Raw genomic sequence first — 17,364 nt, 5'->3', positions numbered from 1 at the left:
TTCTGATAGGCTTGCCTTTATATGTTACTTGACCTTTTTCCCTTACTTCTTTTAGTATTCTATCTTTATTTAGTGCATTTGTTGTTCTGATTATTATGTGTCGGAAGGAATTTCTTTTCTGGTCCAGTCTATTTGGAGTTCTGTAAGCTTCTTGTATGTTCATGGGCATCTCTTTCTTTAGGTTTGGGAAGTTTTCTTCTATAATTTTGTTGAAGATATTTGCTGGTCCTTTGAGTTGAAAATCTTCATTCTCATCTACTCCTATTATCAGTAGGTTTGGTCTTCTCATTTTGTCCTGGATTTCCTGGATGTTTTGAGTTAGGATCTTTTTGGATTTTGTATTTTCTTTGATTGTCATGCCGATGTTCTCTATGGAGTCTTCTGCACCTGAGATTCTCTCTTTCATCTCTTGTATTCTGTTGCTGATGCTCACATCTATGGTTCCAGATTTCTTCCCTAGGGTTTCTATCTCCAGCGTTGCCTCAATTTGGGTTTTATTCATTGTCTCTACTACCCTTTTTAGGTCTTGGATGGTTTTCTTCAATTCCATCACCTATTTGGTCTGGTTTTCCTGCAATTCTTTAAGGGATTTTTGTGCTTCCTCTTTAATGTCTTCTACCTGTTTAGCAGTGTTCTCCTGCAATTCTTTAAGGGATTTTTGTGCTTCCTCTTTAATGTCTTCTACCTGTTTAGCAGTGTTCTCCTTTATTTCTTTAAGTGTGTTATTAAAGTCCTTCTTGATGTCCTCTACCATCCTCATGAGATATGCTTTTAGATCCTGGTCTAGCTTCTCCGGTGTGTTGGGGTGCCCTGGACTGGGCGAAGTGGGAGTGCTGGGTTCTGATGATGGTGAGTGGTCTTGGTTTCTGTTAGTAAGATTATTACGTTTACCTTTCGCCATCTGGTAATCTCTGGGGTTAGTTGTTATCGTTGTCACTGTTTAAAGATTGGAGCAGACGCTGTGTTCCACTCACCAGAAATCTTAAGATCCTGTGGCGGGTGTCGTGGGTAGCTGGCGGGTGTCAGCTGACCCTGCACCCTAGCTACCCTGTTGCTGGTCAGACCGGAAGAGGCTTGTGGCCCTACTCAGGCCGGTTTTCTGCTTCCCTAACTAATGCAGTCTCAGGTCTCGCGTGCAATTGGATTGGAGCAGAAGCTGTGTTCCACTCACCAGAAGTCTCAAGATCCTGTGGCGGGTGTTGTGGGTAGCTGGCAGGTGTCAGCCGACCCTGCACCCTAGCTACCCCATTGCTGGTTAGACCGGAAGAGCGCAAACATTGTTCTTAATAGCCTGTCACACTCCTCAGTATTTCTCTGGTATAACAGATGCTCATTCCACTCTCATTTCTGATTTTACTTTTGAATCCTTTCTCTGATTTTTAAAGGGTTTATCTCTTTTGGCTATCTTTGTAGAAAACAACACTTACATTCAACATTCTATTGCTTTTCTAGTCTATTTCATGGTTGTCTTCATCTTTTTTTTATCTTCTACTAACTTAGGGCTTAATTTTTTTGGTCTTGTTCAATTTCTTTAGGAAGACAAGATTAATCCGAGATCTTCTTTTTATGTAGTTTTGTGGGGGTTTTTGTTTTTGTTTTTACCAGCTTTTTCTTAGAATTACTTCTGTTGCATCCTGTCAGCTTTAGAATGGATTCTGTCCTTCTTGTCTTAACATATATTTATATCTCCCCTTTACCTTCTCCCTTGGCCCATTCTTTGTTCAGATGCCCTGGTTTTGTTGTTCTTTTTTTTTTAATTTTAATGTATCCGTTAATTTCCCCAGAATCCCTATTAGTGACTTTTGGCAGGCATCTTAACTCTGCAGTCTGTAATGATGCATGTTCAGAGTTCCATCTTGTTCAAGTTTATAAACCTGGCTATGGCATAATTGTGAGTTTTCCTGGAGACTCCTTTCTTTGTGCTTGAAAAGAACATACATCCTGTGCTTGGTGGAATCCTCTGTCCACGGATAGCTGGTTTGTTTAGTTTACAGTCAGTTTATATCAAATATTTCCTTATTGATCTTCTGTTGAAATACTCTGTCCTTGATGAAACTGGAGTATCAGACCCTTACAGTTACTGGACTAAAATCTTTCTTCTTAATGCCTGTCAGTATTTATGTATTTAGGTGCTCCGATACTGGGCACATACACACTTACAACCATCATAGGCTCTTGATGACAGCCACATTGTCACAATATAATGACCTTTGTTGCCTCATCTTACACATATGTATGTCTATTTTATGTGCTGTAGGTATCACACTCCAGTTTTGTTTTTATTTCTATTTGCATATCTTTTTCCATTTTTTCTACCCCAGGCCTATCTGTTCTTTAGTACAAACAAAATCTCTTGTAGACAGCATATAGATGTTTCTTCCTTTTTCCCCTTTTATTGAACATAGATGTTTTTTCTCTATAATATATCCTGATTACTGTTTCCCCTCCCTCTGCTCCTCCCAATTCCTCCCTACTACCTCTACGCTCTGGTTCCACCCCTTTTAGGCCTCTTAATAAAAAACAAAAAGTCTTCTAAGGGGTAATAATAAAATAAGATAAAACAAAACCCAATATATTGCAATAGGTCAAAACAAGCAAACAAACAGAAGAAAAAGAACCCAAGAAAAAGCACAAGAAACAGGCATAGATATAAAAACCTTCTCATTTTCACACTCAGGAATATGAAAAAAAAAACCCACTAAACTGGAAGGCAAAATATATACACAAAGGATCTACAATGTAAAAAGAATGAAAATTTATAAATAAAATATTAAATTTAATAATAATAATATTAGTAATAATAATATTAATGATAGTAAAGCAGCCCTGTCATGAGATTATGAGACAAGTAGTAACCTCCATGGATGCCACTGGATTCACTGAATGTGTTTTCTGTTGGCCATTCTACTGCAGGGCATGTGTCTTACCATTAAGAATAGTTTGGCTTCCCAGTGAGATTCCCTCAGGGAAAACAAAATTTTCACTTGCAAGTGATTATCACTTCACAAGGGCTAGTGTCTGGGTTAGGTATAGAGCCATGTGTCTGCTTCTCTAAGCCCTGGGACCCCACCTGGTACAGCCCCCCACCTGGTACAACCCTGTGCAGGCCATGTGCATGTTGCCTTGGTCTCTGTGAGTTCCTATGTGTGTTACAGATTGAGTTAAAGGCCCTTGTTCCCTTGGTGTCTTCCATCCCCTCTGGCTCTTACACTCTTATGGCTTTCTCTTTTGCAGAGTTCCCTGCGCCCTGGGGTGGGGGTGGGGGTTGATGGAGATATCACCTTTGGGGATGAGTGTTCCAAGGTGTCTCTCTGCATATTGCCTGGATGTGGGTCTCTATTTGTTCCCATCTGCTGCAGGAGGAGACGTCACTGACTATGGATGAGCAAGGCAGTTATCATATTTGTCTTTCTAGATCTGAGTTAACTAATGCAAGATTTTTAAAAAACATAGTGCCATACATTTACATTTGAATTGCATGGTTTCATTTTCTTAACAGCTAACTAATACCCCATTGTGCAAATGAACTACTTTTTTTTTTTTAATCCATTCCTTTGGTGAGTGACATCTAGGCTCTTTCAAATTTTTGGTTATTATAAATAGACAGTGATGAACATGGTTGAGCAAATGTCTCTTTGTTAGGATGAAGTGACCTTTGGGTGTGTGCCTAGGATGAAGTGACCTTTGGGTGTGTGCCCAGGAGTGGTATAGCTGGTTCTTGAGGCAGATCAATTCCCATCTTTCTGAGGAGCTGCCACACTGATTGATACAGTGACTTTTATAAGTTTGCACTCCCACCAGCAATGGATAGTGTTCACCTTACTCTACCTTCTTGCTAGCATGAACTCGTTTTATTGATCTTAGCCATTCTGATGGGGTATAAGATACATTCTCAGAGTATTTTGATTTGCAAATCCTTGATGACTAAGGATGTTAAACGTTTCTCTAAGTATGTCTTGGCTATTTGTCTCTATGGAGAGTTTGTTGTTGTGATATGTGTCCTACTTTAAAATCGGGTTATTTGCTTTTCTTGATATCTAGTTTCTTAATTTCTTTATATATATTTTTTATGTTCACCCTCAGTCAGATGTGACTTGATAAAAATTTTTTCCCATTCTGTAGGCTTTCGTTCCGTCTAAGTGATGATGTCATTTCCCATGCAGAAGCAGCTCAGTTTCATGAGGTCCTAGTTATTAACTGATCATCATAATGCTTGTGGTAATGGTGGGTATTCTATTCAGAAAATGTTTTCATGTGCCAGTGAGTTCAAGGCTACCCCTTACTTTCTCTTCTATAAGGTTCATATATTTGGTTTTAAGTTGAGGTATTTGATCTATTTGGAATTGAGTTTTTTTACAGAATAATTAGTATCAATCTGTTTGCATTCTTCTACATGCAGCCATCCAGGTTGACCAACACCATTCGTTGGAAATGCTATCTTTTTTCCAGATTTCTTTATCAATAATCAGGGGTCTGTAGGTGTGTGGATTTATGTCTGGCTCTTCAGTTGGATTCCATTGATCCACAGGTCTGTTTTTGTTCCAGTCCTATGCCATTTTTATTACTACAGCTCTGTAGTACAATTTGAGGTTGGAGATGGTGACACCTCCATCAGCTCTTTTATTATTCAGGTTTGTTTCAGTTATCCTGTGTGTGTGTGTGTGTGTGTGTGTGTGTGTGTGTGTGTGTGTGTGTGTGTGTGTATGTGTGTGTGTGTTCTGTTCTGAAGCTGAAAATTATCTTTTTGAGATCTGTGAAGAATTTTGTTGGCATTTTGATGGGGATTGCATAGATTCTGTAGATTGCTATTGGTAGGATGGCCATTTTTACTACATTAATCCTACGGATCAATGAGCATGGGATATCTTTCCATCTTCTTATATCTTTTTCAATTTCTTCAATATCTTAAAGTCAAGGTGTGTTTATTGGATGTATCAGATTAATACTGTTTTCACATTCATTCTTTCTGTCTCTGTGTTTTTATTGGGGGAATTGAGACCATTGATTGAGTTATCAATAAGCGCTCTTTCTTGATTCTTGTTATTTTGTTGTGGTGTGTGTGTCTGTATGTCTCTCTGTGTGTGTGTGTGTGTGTGTGTGTGTGTATGCATGCGCATGTGTACTCAGTGTTCCCCTCTTTTGATTTATTGGCCTGGAATTATTTATTGCTTGTGTTTTCTTGTGTGTGGTTAACCTTTTGAGGTTGCAGTTTTCCTTCTAGTGTTTAGATTTGGTTTTATTATGAACTATCTTTTTTTCTCCATCTGTGATGATTGAAACTTTTGTTGGGTATAATAGTCTCAACTTTCATCTGTGATGTCTTGTAGAATATGCTTCACATCTTTCCAGACTCTTCTGGCTTCAAGAGTCAACATTGAGAAGTCAAGTGTTATTCTAATAGGTCTGCTTTTATATGTTACTTGGCCTTTTTATCACTTGCAGCTTTTAATATTTTTTTTTGTTCTGTTCATTTAGTGTTTGGGTTATTATGTGCTGAGGGCTCTTTTCTTTTCTGGTCCTTTCTGTGTGGTGTTCTGTATGTTTCCAATACTTTGATAGGTTAGGGGTATTTTCTTCTATGATTTTGTTGAAAATATTTTCTGTGATGTTGACCTGGGTTTCTTTTCCTATCTTTATATCTATTATTTTTAGATTTTTGTCTTTTCATAGCAGTCCCAGGTTTCCTGGATGTCTTGTTATAGGATTTTTTTCTTTTTAGATTGAACACTTTCTTTGACTGAGGTATCTGTTGCTTCTATCATGTCTTCAATGCTGGAGATTCTCTCTTCCATCGCTTTCATGATATTGGTACAGCTTGCCCACAAGACTCTTGTTCCAGTTCCTAAATATTTCATTTCCAGAATCTCCTCAGTTCTAGTTTCTTTATTAATCAGTATTTCTACTTTCAGGTCAGGACTTGAACTATTTTATTTATTTCCTTCCACTGTTTATTTGTGTTTTCAGAGATTTCATTAAGGGATATACTAATTTCCTCTTTAAGGATCACTAGCATATTCATAAAGTCTATTTCAAGGTCTTTGTCTTTGCTATGCTGCAATTCTCAGGTCCTACTATGGTCGGGTTACTCAACTCTAGTGGAAACATAGTGTCCTGGTTGTTATTGATTGAGGTTTTCCACAGGCATCTAGGCATCTGATGGAAATTCTAGGTGTTCATATCTGGTCTTGTCTTTGTTGGGTGGATATTTTGATTCTTGGTTTCTCTTGTCTTCTCTAGTTTCTAGGAGGGTGTCATGGGTATATGATGCTAGTAGGGAATTCTTGGATCCTGCTAGGTGTGGCCACTGTGAATCTGGGTTAAATGTTTTTCTAGGCATGGGGAGCTGACGCTTATGAGTGAGGATGGGCTGGCAGTGGGATCTTGAGGGGATTCCCCAGGAGGGAGGAAATCAGGGTGCTCACCAATATTTACTTAGTCCTCTGGGAACAGGGGCAGAGAATAAGGGGAGGCAACAGCCAGTAGTTTCTTACAGAGATGGGAATGAGGCTGGGGGATTGGATTTGGAAGAGCTGAGGTAGAATGAAGACTTTAAACTAGTCTACCTACTTCCCTAGTTACAGTTGTGTGTGGGTTCCCAGGAATGCCTGCTGGGGGTGGGGGCTGAGGTAAGTGCTGAGTCAGGGAAGGAAGGGTAGAGCGGAAGATCAGTGTGATCACTGGAGTTATGGGCTGAAGTGGGTGAGGGGTCCAGATAAGGAAGGGTAGAGAGGATGATTGGAGTGATCCACTGGAGATACAGGCTGAAGGGGGTGAGGGGCAGAAGATCAGGGTGATCCACTGGATAGATGGGCTGAAGTGGGTGAGGGGCCACTGAAGCAGGTGGTTTGCTACAGAGCTGAAGGTGAGACTGAATGGTTGGATTTGTAGTAGAGAAGGGAGAGGTGAACATCCAGTTAGCCTAACTGCCCCTCCCCCATCCACTTGGCTACCCTCTATCTTTTGCCTAGAGAATTTAATGCACTAATGTTTAAGGTAGTTGCTGATGGGTAAGACTTACTGTTGCTATTTTGTCCATTGTTTTCTTTCTTTTTCTTTTATTAGATATTTTATTTATTTATATTTCACATGTTATCCACTTTTCCTGTTTCCCTTCCACAAACCCTCTATCTCATCCCCTCCACTGCTTCTATGAGGGTGCTCTCCTACCCACCCACAAACCGTCTCCCCTCCCTGGCATTCCCCTACACTGGGGCATTGAGCCTTCACAGGACCAAGGGCCTCTCCTCCCATTGATGCCCGACAATGCCATCGTCTACTACATATGCGACTGGTGCCATGGGTCCCTCTATGTATATTCTTTGGTTGGTGGTTTAGTTTCTGTTTGCTGGTTGTTTTAGAAAGCCTTCTGTTCTTCCTTCTGCTCTTACTGTTCTTTTTTGATTTGGTAAATTTTCTTTGTTGTTGTTTTTTGTTTGTTTGTTTTTTATCTTTTTTCTTTCTTCTTTGGCAAATATATGATAGGTTTTTTTGTTTTGTTTTGTTTTGTTTTGTTTTTGTTTTTGTTTTATGGGTACAACTAAGTTTATGGAAAGCATCTTATAGCAGTACAGTAAATTTTAAGCCTGGTAAAAATCTAATGCCAATGATTTATAAAACTTCTTCCTTGAAGGGAGTCTACCTAGCTCAAGCATGTCAACCATGGCTCGGGCAGGCCTTGATCTTCTTCCCTATTCCCTCTGCCTTGCTAAAAGACAAAACAAAACAAAAAAAATCCCATTAGATTACATTCCTAAAAGTAGCAAACAAGGTCTCTTCCTTTATTTGTCTATTTTCCTCCTGAGGCTTACTACCAAGGCCCAGCTATCAAAGTATTGAAGCCCAACAATCAGAAGTCCCCTTTAGCTGCCCTAATTAACATGCCCCATCAAAATGTACCACCACATACTAACACAGCATTTCCCCCTTTTACCTTTATCAACTGCCATTTTCCTATGGGCATGTCTGCCTCCTCTCTCTTCAGAGGTAGTCTTTGTTCCCAACTCAGGAACAAATATCCCTGGCCCAACCTCCCTTGATCCTTTCCTCATTTTCTCTTGTCCTCTGTCTCCTGTCTTTGTCTCTTATTCCCTGCCTTTTGTCCTTCTGGAGCAAATAAATCTCCTTTGTGCTGAGAACTTGGCCCAGGGGTTCCTGAGCTGATATCAATCTTTACATTACTCCCCACATTTTTTTGTTTTTACATATTTTGAAATTTTGTACTTATTAACAAGTTACTTTACTGATTTTTAATGGAACTACTCTGTTAACTTTAAGTTCATTTTTAGATTTTTTTTTAAGAGCAAAGATCTGGTTAGTTGGTTGGTTTGTGTGTGTGTGTGTGTCTGTGTTTGTGTGTTTCACATCATTCTCAATACAATGGCGAACACAGAATACTGTTTATTACTTTGACATTGACTTACAATGGCGAACACAAAATACTGTTTATTACTTTGACGTTGACTTACCTGTTTAGAGCAGTGGTTCTCAACCTGTGGGTTGTAACCCCTTGACGCTTTCACAGGGGTTGCCTAAGAGCATCAAAAATACCAGATATTTACATTACCATTCATAACAGTAGCAAAGTTACAGTTATGAAGTAGCAATGATAATACTTTTATGGTTGAGGGGTCACTGTAACATGAGGAACTGTATTAAAGGGTCACAGTGTTGGCAAGGTTGAGAACCACTGGTTGAGAGACGGAAGCACTGTGAGTTTTGATATGATCAACACGGGGCTTTTTGTGTCACCTGCTGTCATTAATGCCATGTTCCTCTCTTCCCAATCACAGCATGTGCGTTCCGGTACAACGGGCTCTCCTTTGTCTACCTTATCTACCTCTTGCTCATTCCTCTGTTCTCAGAACCAACCAAAGCAACGATGCAAGGTAAGGTCCCTTATTGGTCCATAGCAGAGTTGATAAAGCTTGGATGTGCTTTTCTTGACTCCTGGGGTTTGTCTCTATTCCGGGAGATGGGCATTATCTGGGCAGCAGGGGTGGGTGTCCAGTGTTGTAGCCACTATCAAGTAGATCAGAACGATTCGTTTGGGTTTCATGTGTCTTTGTTATGTACACAGCCATTCTCCCTATATTAGCTCCTAACTAAGTAGACTGGACAGATAATCAGGAATTCTGTGGCTAATGAAAACTCACTCACAGTACTGTCAATTAAAATAAGGCCTATGGTATGGCAAAGCTAGCACATGCATTTAAATAATGTGTTGTTGGGGGAGAATATGGTCATTGAAAAGAGCAGAGCAACACGGGGGCCCCTGGAGCCTTGTGGTGGGAGAACTGGGTAGAAAGCCTGGTTTTCTGCCGTTCCTTGCTGGTGGTGCATCAGTTGAGTTTTTTGTTTGTTGTGTTTTGCTTTGCTTTTTAAAAAAATACATATTTCTCAAGTACACAGTGAAAGCAGAAAGCAGTCTCTTTACTTTAGATAGTATCTAAAGCAGGTTCCTGCGGAGCTTTAAATACTTGTTTATTGCTCTGTGAGATGGCAGAGAAAAGAGCAGTGACTGTTTTCTGAGGGTCTAACTTGGTAGCACCTTCTGGTTTTGATCGACCTTGGTTGAGGTTCTTCCACAAATGTGAAAATGAAGCTCCCTTGAGCCCGGTGAAATAAACTGTTTTTGTCACACGTTGTCATTACAAGAAATAGGGACCGTGCCAAATGCTGTAGGTGAGTGAAACGGCTGTGTGTTTCCATGACAGGAAAAGGAAATCCAGCTTGTCCTGACCTTCGGTGGCGTGAGAAAGGCCATTAGTGGTAGCTGCCTTTTAGTGATGGGCTCTTTTGGAGAAACAGCAAAGACAGTGTACCAAGGACAGCAAACCACTTCATCTTTCCCCTCCTTCCTGATTATGGACTTTAGATACTGCTAGTAGTTAGAGCTACAGATGCTCTGCCTGTTTCCCTGACCAAAAAGACCATTCACATTATAGCTATCGCTCTGAACTATATGCTTAATAGACCAGGTTAAGAAAAGCTATAGAAGCAGAGGTTTATGCAGATCCTTATTAAACAGCAAATGCAGTGTTTATGGGACTTCATTCACCATGACCTCCCTCTGAAGAGTTCAGCATAGGATATCTGGCCTCAGAAATGAGATTATCATGCATGGGCAACTCCTGTTCCGGGGTTTCAAATGCATGCTGCAAAAAAGACTTTGTGAGCATTCAGAACTCAGTGCTTTTAAAGTGGGTGCTTTTACCTGTTCCCTTGAATTTTCTGTGGCTCCTATGTCAATATAGGCTCCTGTTCTATCTGGAGATCAAGTAAATAAAATTTGTCTCCACCCTTGTGTGACAGCTCTTAGATTTTCTTTTTTCATCTCCCAGTCAATAACCCTGAATCTCTAACAATTTTATGTGTCCATTAGGCTAAGCCCAGTACACTGGGCCCTGACACTAACAGGATATGACATACATGACATAGAATCAAATTCTACAAAGCCTCCACATGTGCAGAAATATCCTGTGAATGAAAAGTTTCAAGGTCAGTGAGCAAAGAAGACCCCAGGTGCCTGCTGATTCTGGTCCCATCAGAGGAGAAGGGCAGAGCAGGCTTATTAGGAAGTCCCTACATCCGCATTCGGAAGCAGCATCCTGGTGTTTGATTTTCCTCTTTCCTGCTTCTTAGCACCAGGAAACATGACTGATGTTACCATAACCTCATCTATTTGTTTGCTTCTGTAATATATGTGGTTTTTTTTTCTGACCCACAGGACTCAAAAATCCATGCATTTCTAGAGACTGTGTGGAAAGACAGAGAGGATTACATATTCCTAGGTGGTGGTGTGAGGGCCTGCCTAGAACCGATGGGCTCAAGCTGTCACAGAGGGAGAGCATGGCTTTTTAGGACAGGGCTCAAGCTCAAGTGCACTGAGCTCTGAAAGTCTGGGTTCATAACCACATCTTTGGAATCAGCTGACAGGCACATTAGCATAAGCGTCTCACCGAGCTCTGCATTGTACCTCCTGGAAAGCCCAGGTCCAAGTCCATATGTGAACTTGAATTGGTCCCAAGAGCTGATGCAGGTGCGCCTTGCCAAGTTCCTGTATTAATACAGACACACAAAACTAGACATAAGATGCATGCATATGGTGACTGCTCCCGTGCTTTCTGCTCTGTCTCTCCACGTGTGTGGATGGACATCTTTGCCTATGTGATTGGGCTTCCTTTCAATGTGCTTACAGAGGTTCCCAGTATGTGGGGAACATCAGTATTCTACATTAGCCTGTATACTCTTTGATGCAGTCCTTAGACTGATCCCAAATGGACAATTGTGGGTGGTTAGGTTAGAAGCATCCACTTATCTTGAGCTTGGTGTCCTTAGCAAGATGAAGACTATTCGAACAGAAATACCTTTCAATGCCTGGGTTATAGACTGCACTGATAAAGAAAGAAGATCATTTATATGCCCAAACACTAAAACTTCTGTTTTGAAAAACTAGTTAGGGGCTGGACCCCACAATCCCCGTAGAGGACAAGTTCCCAGATTCTCAGTGTAGAGAGCTTTCTATCACATGTTGATGTCATGTGTTGAGCCCAGTGTACCCCACCACAGACACAAACACCAGGGTAATAAAGTTGCTCAGAAATTCATTATACACCACACATGGAACTATCTGATTAGGGAGAAATAAGATTTATACAGTCGGAGAATTCTTGATTTGAAAGAGCAAGCTTGTAGGAGCGGTTCTCCTACATGTTCTCCTAGCTAGCAGGGAAATCCTTTCTGCAACAGCTGTGTGGGCTGCCTGAGTGGCTCTTTACATATTGGTGGTGTCGGGAGCTCCCTTCTCACTGGGGCCTCTAAAGCAGCAGTTCTCAACCTGTGGGTTGCAACCTCTTTGCTCTTTCACAGGGGTCGCATCAGATATTCTGCCTATCAGATATTTACATTGTGGTTCGTAACAGGAGCAAAATGAGAGTCATGAAGTAGCAGTAGAATAATTTTATGACTGGAGGCCACCTCAGCATGAATTAAAGGGTCGCAGCATTAGGAAGGTTTAGAACCTCTCTGCTCCAGAGACTTAAAACAGACTGAACTGTCCTTTCCTGCACTTCATGGACATGTTTCCTACCTAAAGCAATAATGAGTTAAGAGAGGTCAGAGATCAGATTCTAATGATATTGGGAATGGCTTGTGGAAGCCTAAGAGGTTCACTCATTAAATGGCTAAGACCCTTAAATGTATTACTATTTCAGTAGGGCTGAATCTTTTGGGGTTCTAACCTAAGTCAGGAATGACTGTAGGTATTTTATAAAAGAATATTAAATATAGGAAATTGATTAAAAGTGATAAGAAAACCAAGAACCTGGGCATAACATTGAAACCGCATAGGCTTATCAGCCAGGCGTATGTTGTGTGCCTGCATGCATGTGTGCATGCATGTGTGCTTCAGTAACAGACCCATTGGAAACTGCTAGAACCATAGAATTCAGAGAGCATGTCTATATGTAAATCATCATTACTATTCCTCCCGACTATGGCGTGGGTCTCTCAGGTGCAGAGGTCTGAGGAAATGGCTCATGGTATCTAATGTCTGGTGGGGCATAGGCTTAGTTAGGGATAATGGTCTTCATCGTCATTCATCTTTAACATGGCTGACTATGCCTAGTTCCTCAAGGATGTGAGTTCTCAACTGTTCTCCCAGAATAATCTCCTCTAGAGGCCTTCTACTTTGTCTGCTTGTTTTCTGAAATGTCTCGTATAGTGTGCAGAGCCAAATAGACTTCTTTGTATATTACCTGGGTTCAGACACTTGCTGATGACTACACAGAATAGACTAATACAGTAAATGCACAGCTATTTCCCTTGGCATTCACAAGCCACTTCTGGTGACCTTGCTTCTTACCCTGTATTTCTCAAGCAATGGCTTGTCACCATCTCGTGTTTGCATGTTGACAAAGGCTGCTCATCAAAGCCTCTCTGCCTGTAACGGACTCTTCAAGCTTCACTAATATTATTGCAAATAAACAGCCTTGCCATGAGGTTCACTAGAGACTGAGCAAACATTAGGCATGAAGGTCACTAGGACTCTTTCCTCTTACCCTCAATTAATACACGGTCCTTTTGCTCTCTTATGCATGAACGTTAAGAGAGTGGGGGATACACTACTATGCTGACTATTGTGCCTGGTTTGTGGGAGACAGCCAGACAATGATTACAGAATGAATGAATTTACCCCTGTGTCTAGTTCTTACGAAGGATTTGTGAACATGGTTACCATCACCACAACCTCTGTAACAGCAAAATCATATGATAGTTTATTGCGTACACAGGTCCTCTGGAGACAGAAGCACAGGGTACCACAGACCATGGAACTCTGCTATTTTCAATTTCATTAGGATCAGAGAATCACGAGTAATTGAAGACCTCAAGTCTGCTAAAATGTTTTATGTGTTCAATTACAATGATGGACATTTTATTTAAGCATGTGATATTGGAGGAGAGGAAACGAGAATTTTCTTGCTGTTCAGAAAGAGAGTGCGTTGGGTTAAGAATTTAAACAGACCTCCATTAAATTCTTAAACTAGTGTGTAATAAACATCACATGGCTGGCCCACTGTTTCAAATTTGGGAGGCGCTAAGTTCATCCAGGTACACAATAGGTTTCTTATACTGTGTTCTCTGAGGACAGTGTACTGGTAAACATGGTTTGTATTTGGTTCAGATGGGAGATGAGTGTTTGAAACATGCAGTTTGAAAGAAGACCACAACAAGTGCTCATCGAGCACAGAATTTTGGAGGTCAGCATTATTTGTTTTAGTGTCAGAGTAGTGCTAGATCAAAGGATCTGGCTTGTAGAGAATGTTCTCATTAATGGCTATAGCTAATCTTCACTGAAAGGCTGTATAGGTTCTTTCTAAACAACAGCAAAAGATTAAGTGGTTGCCTAGGTTCCTGAACGTTTTGCTCCTAGATATCTCATAATATTTAGGCAGATTGGCCTATTTATTAATAGAGAGCTAGTAGCAGTGTCCACTAATTCTATCTGATTATTTTCATGCATCCGTTAATTTAATTCTCTCAGTGACCTCTTGAGTGGTATACTGCATTATTTAAAACATTGTTACACAGTGCTGGAGAGATGACTAGACATTCAGAGTACTTTTTCTTGTAGGGGACCTGGGTTCAATTCCCAGTACCATATAGTGGGCCACAATCATCTGTAGCTCAAGTTCCAGGGAATTTCATACCTTCTTCTGACTACTTGAAGGCACCAGGCACGTAAATACATGGAAGCAAAACATTCATAGCCATTAAATAAATAGATAGACAGATAGACAGACCTAAGATAGATAAATGATATATCGATCAATAGATAGGTAGGTAGGTAGATAGATAGATAGATAGATAGATAGATAGATAGATAGATAGATAGATAGATGATAGATAGAACTATACTGTTTATATTGAAGGTAGAGGCAGAGGTCTAGGTGAATTGACAATAAGCCCAGGCCACCGTGTGCATGGTCTGGCTATTGGCCTCTACAATATTCTGACTCATGCCCTAGACAGAGCTTAGTTCTCTGGGGTTTCAGAAGGAAATAAGGAAGCCAAGTTAGTTAGTGAATACTTTTGGCTGATAGCTCATTTGGCTCTGAGCACACAGGTCTGGAAAGATACCATGAGTCTATTTAAGGGAAGCATATTGTAACATTGGTGTGGCTGGCTGGCTCATGTGTACCTTACATAGACAGCATATCACATTAAGTGTGACCAGTTTTTGCCTTTCAACAGTTGTTAATCAAAAGACTGTCCTTCATGAGACACCGTGTTGAGTTTTGTGGAGGATGAAGAGGTGTAGAAAGACTGGCATTTCCCTGGAGTGGCCTTTTCACACCCCATGTTTTATGCAGCTGGTTGAGTGTTGGCTTTCCCAGTGTAACTGCTTTTGGAAGCTGCCTACTTAACCCTGGCTGAGCTGTTATGTTCTTAAGGCAATTTCGTGGCTCCCCTTTGTCTCTGTCTAGAGACTAGAGCATGAAAGCTGTGGTGGGGAACTGATGTCCCTGTGAGAGGAGTCTGACTCAGGTAGCATTCAGAGCCAAGCTGGATGTGGATAAAGCTGGCCACTAAATGGGTTGTGTTGATTTCAGAAGAGAAGGGTGGAGTGCTTTGTACAAAGCAGGGTCTGGAGGTTACTGCTCATTGTGAGGGAGACAGTTTGATGCTGACTGGGATGAGAACCATAGTGCTGATACACATGGCAGATGTATGTACTGCCATGATGTTTGTGTAGATGGATGCATGTGATCTCACTTGTTATCAGATGAACCATCCAGGCGAGAAGGCAGCATCCCGAGGCACTGGTTGATTCTAGAACTATCAGAAGTGAAGCAGTATCCTCAAGATCCAGCTCAGATTTTCCTGTGGCCAGGTGCTCTCCTGGAGGATGGTTGTGACACAGACAACTTCATCACCATTTGCCACAAGCCAGACACTCTCGATGAATAGACGTTTGTTCTAGTATAATTAGAAATGGACCCACAGTCCGTGGAGAGAGACACACATCCATCTGCAGTGCAATGTTTGAAGGACATTGGAAATTGCCGTCTGCTTGCTTAGCTCTCCAGCAAGTCATTTTTGTTCATGTTTGTCTTCTTGAGTACAGCCATACTCATGGTGACAGCATGGCATATGGGTTAGGTTTGGAACTTGGGGCTAAAGTGGATGTGTGCATGCCCTGCAGCCTCTCTCTGTTTCTGTCTCTGTCTCTCTCTTTCCCTCTCTCCCTTGCACTCTCTCTCCCTCCTCCCCTCCCTTCCTCTCCTCTCTCTCTTTCTCCTTCCTACCCTCTCTCACTCTCTCATGACAGCTGCTATAAAAGAAATGACAACCTCTCTCCATAGAGTCTTTCAGTGGGTCTTTGGCCCTCTAACAGAATCTCAAGGTGTATAGATTCCTGGAGAATGATCGGATCCATAATTCCTCCCCAAGAAAGTTTATGGAATACAGGTTACCAGACACCAAGACATCAGGTGGTTCAGATGTCATGTTCCTGTCGGTGTAGGGGTGTAGGGGGTTCACCTTAACCAAACATGCCCCATCTCCTCCCTTCCCCTACATCCTTTAATTCACACATTAGCAAGATTCCCTTCTCTAGACTGTAGTATCCCCCAGCCCCAGAGACAGACGGACTACAGGCATGAAGTCTCCCCTTTCTACAAAACTTCTAAAAAGAAACTTTCCCTCTGCCACATGGGCAGGCTTCAACTCTCCTTAGAGCCCTGCCATGCTGTTTGTCTATCTGTCCACAGCATTAGTAACTATTCCAATAAATCTCTTACCCAACAGGACGATCCACTTCAGTGTCTCCCCTGAACTGCAAACCTTACAGCTTTCATTGAGAACCTCACACCCAGAGGTGGATGGCAGGCAGGGACTTCCAGGGACCAAGAGTTTTCTGGGCTCCATGATGGTGGCAGCTCCTTGTGGAGTTGGCAGAACAGAGAGAACAGCCCATTCTTTGTCAGTGCCAGTAAGATTGCCAAGGGAGTAACAGAAGAAGTGCAGAGTGCCAGCTTTTGCAGGCGTTACTGAAGAGTTTTTTGATGTGCAGCTTAGAGATTTTTGCTTACCTTCTTATTTAGAGTAATTATGAATAGCTTTTCTTTTTCGAATGAATTTTGGTTTTGCTAGTTGGACCAAGAGAGTGATTTCTCTGGTTCATTTACTCACATTTACACTCTAACATTACTATTGGTTTCCTGCTTAGTGGGATCTTTTGCAGCGTTTGGGAAGGCAGGGGGAGAGAGGGTTAGAAAATAAAGGGCTTTGTTGTGTTCTGTTGATAACCATGAGTAGGTGAAATTTACAGCAGGCCAGGTTAACACTTGTAAACTTTTGCCAAAGTTGTCTTAGAATGATCAAAAAAAAATGTATTTTACTTTATGTAACTCTGAATAGGACCCTACTTCAACAGGAAGTAGTACTGATCTTCTTAATTATATAAAAATTATATATGTGTATATAATATTTATATTATATTTTATTATTAATAAATGATATAAATGACATAATCTTAGAAATCTTTTTAATCTCCCATATACATTCAAATTACCTTATTCCAAGGTTCTGACCCAGGCTACGCTTAGCCAGAATACCAACAGCATCCTGAACAAAGGAAAATGGTTTTCAGTTTCTCTACTTAAAGAGGCAAAGAGGTCTGTAACTTATAAAGCTGTGTTTAGACGTCAGAACGGAAATAGTAGCAGATATTTAAAACAGCCTGCATCTGGTTTTTGTTATAAATAGTCTTTAGACCATTAGGCTTATTATTACTATGTTTTACTATGTCATAATAAACCAAATGGCAAGAAAATATTTAATTGGATAAATTACCTGGTAAGT

General features: G+C 40.9%; 1 protein-coding gene across 1 annotated transcript in view; it reads left to right on the top strand.

The window, feature by feature from the left end:
- The window catches only part of Piezo2 (piezo type mechanosensitive ion channel component 2), a 369,017-nt gene that overhangs the window by 64,723 nt on the left and 286,930 nt on the right, over positions 1-17,364 (top strand). Inside the window, exon 2 of the mRNA XM_085833455.1 lies at positions 8,790-8,885. Coding sequence (XP_085689581.1) covers positions 8,790-8,885 — 96 coding nt within the window. The remainder of the gene's footprint in view (positions 1-8,789; positions 8,886-17,364) is intronic.

Source organism: Mus caroli, unplaced genomic scaffold, assembly GCF_978045245.1.
Source record: "Mus caroli unplaced genomic scaffold, Mus_caroli_1 scaffold_19, whole genome shotgun sequence".
In the NCBI taxonomy this organism is placed as follows: Eukaryota; Metazoa; Chordata; class Mammalia; order Rodentia; family Muridae; genus Mus; species Mus caroli.
The sequence above is the reverse complement of the archived record's forward strand: the minus strand, read 5'-3'. Positions and strand labels throughout refer to the sequence as shown.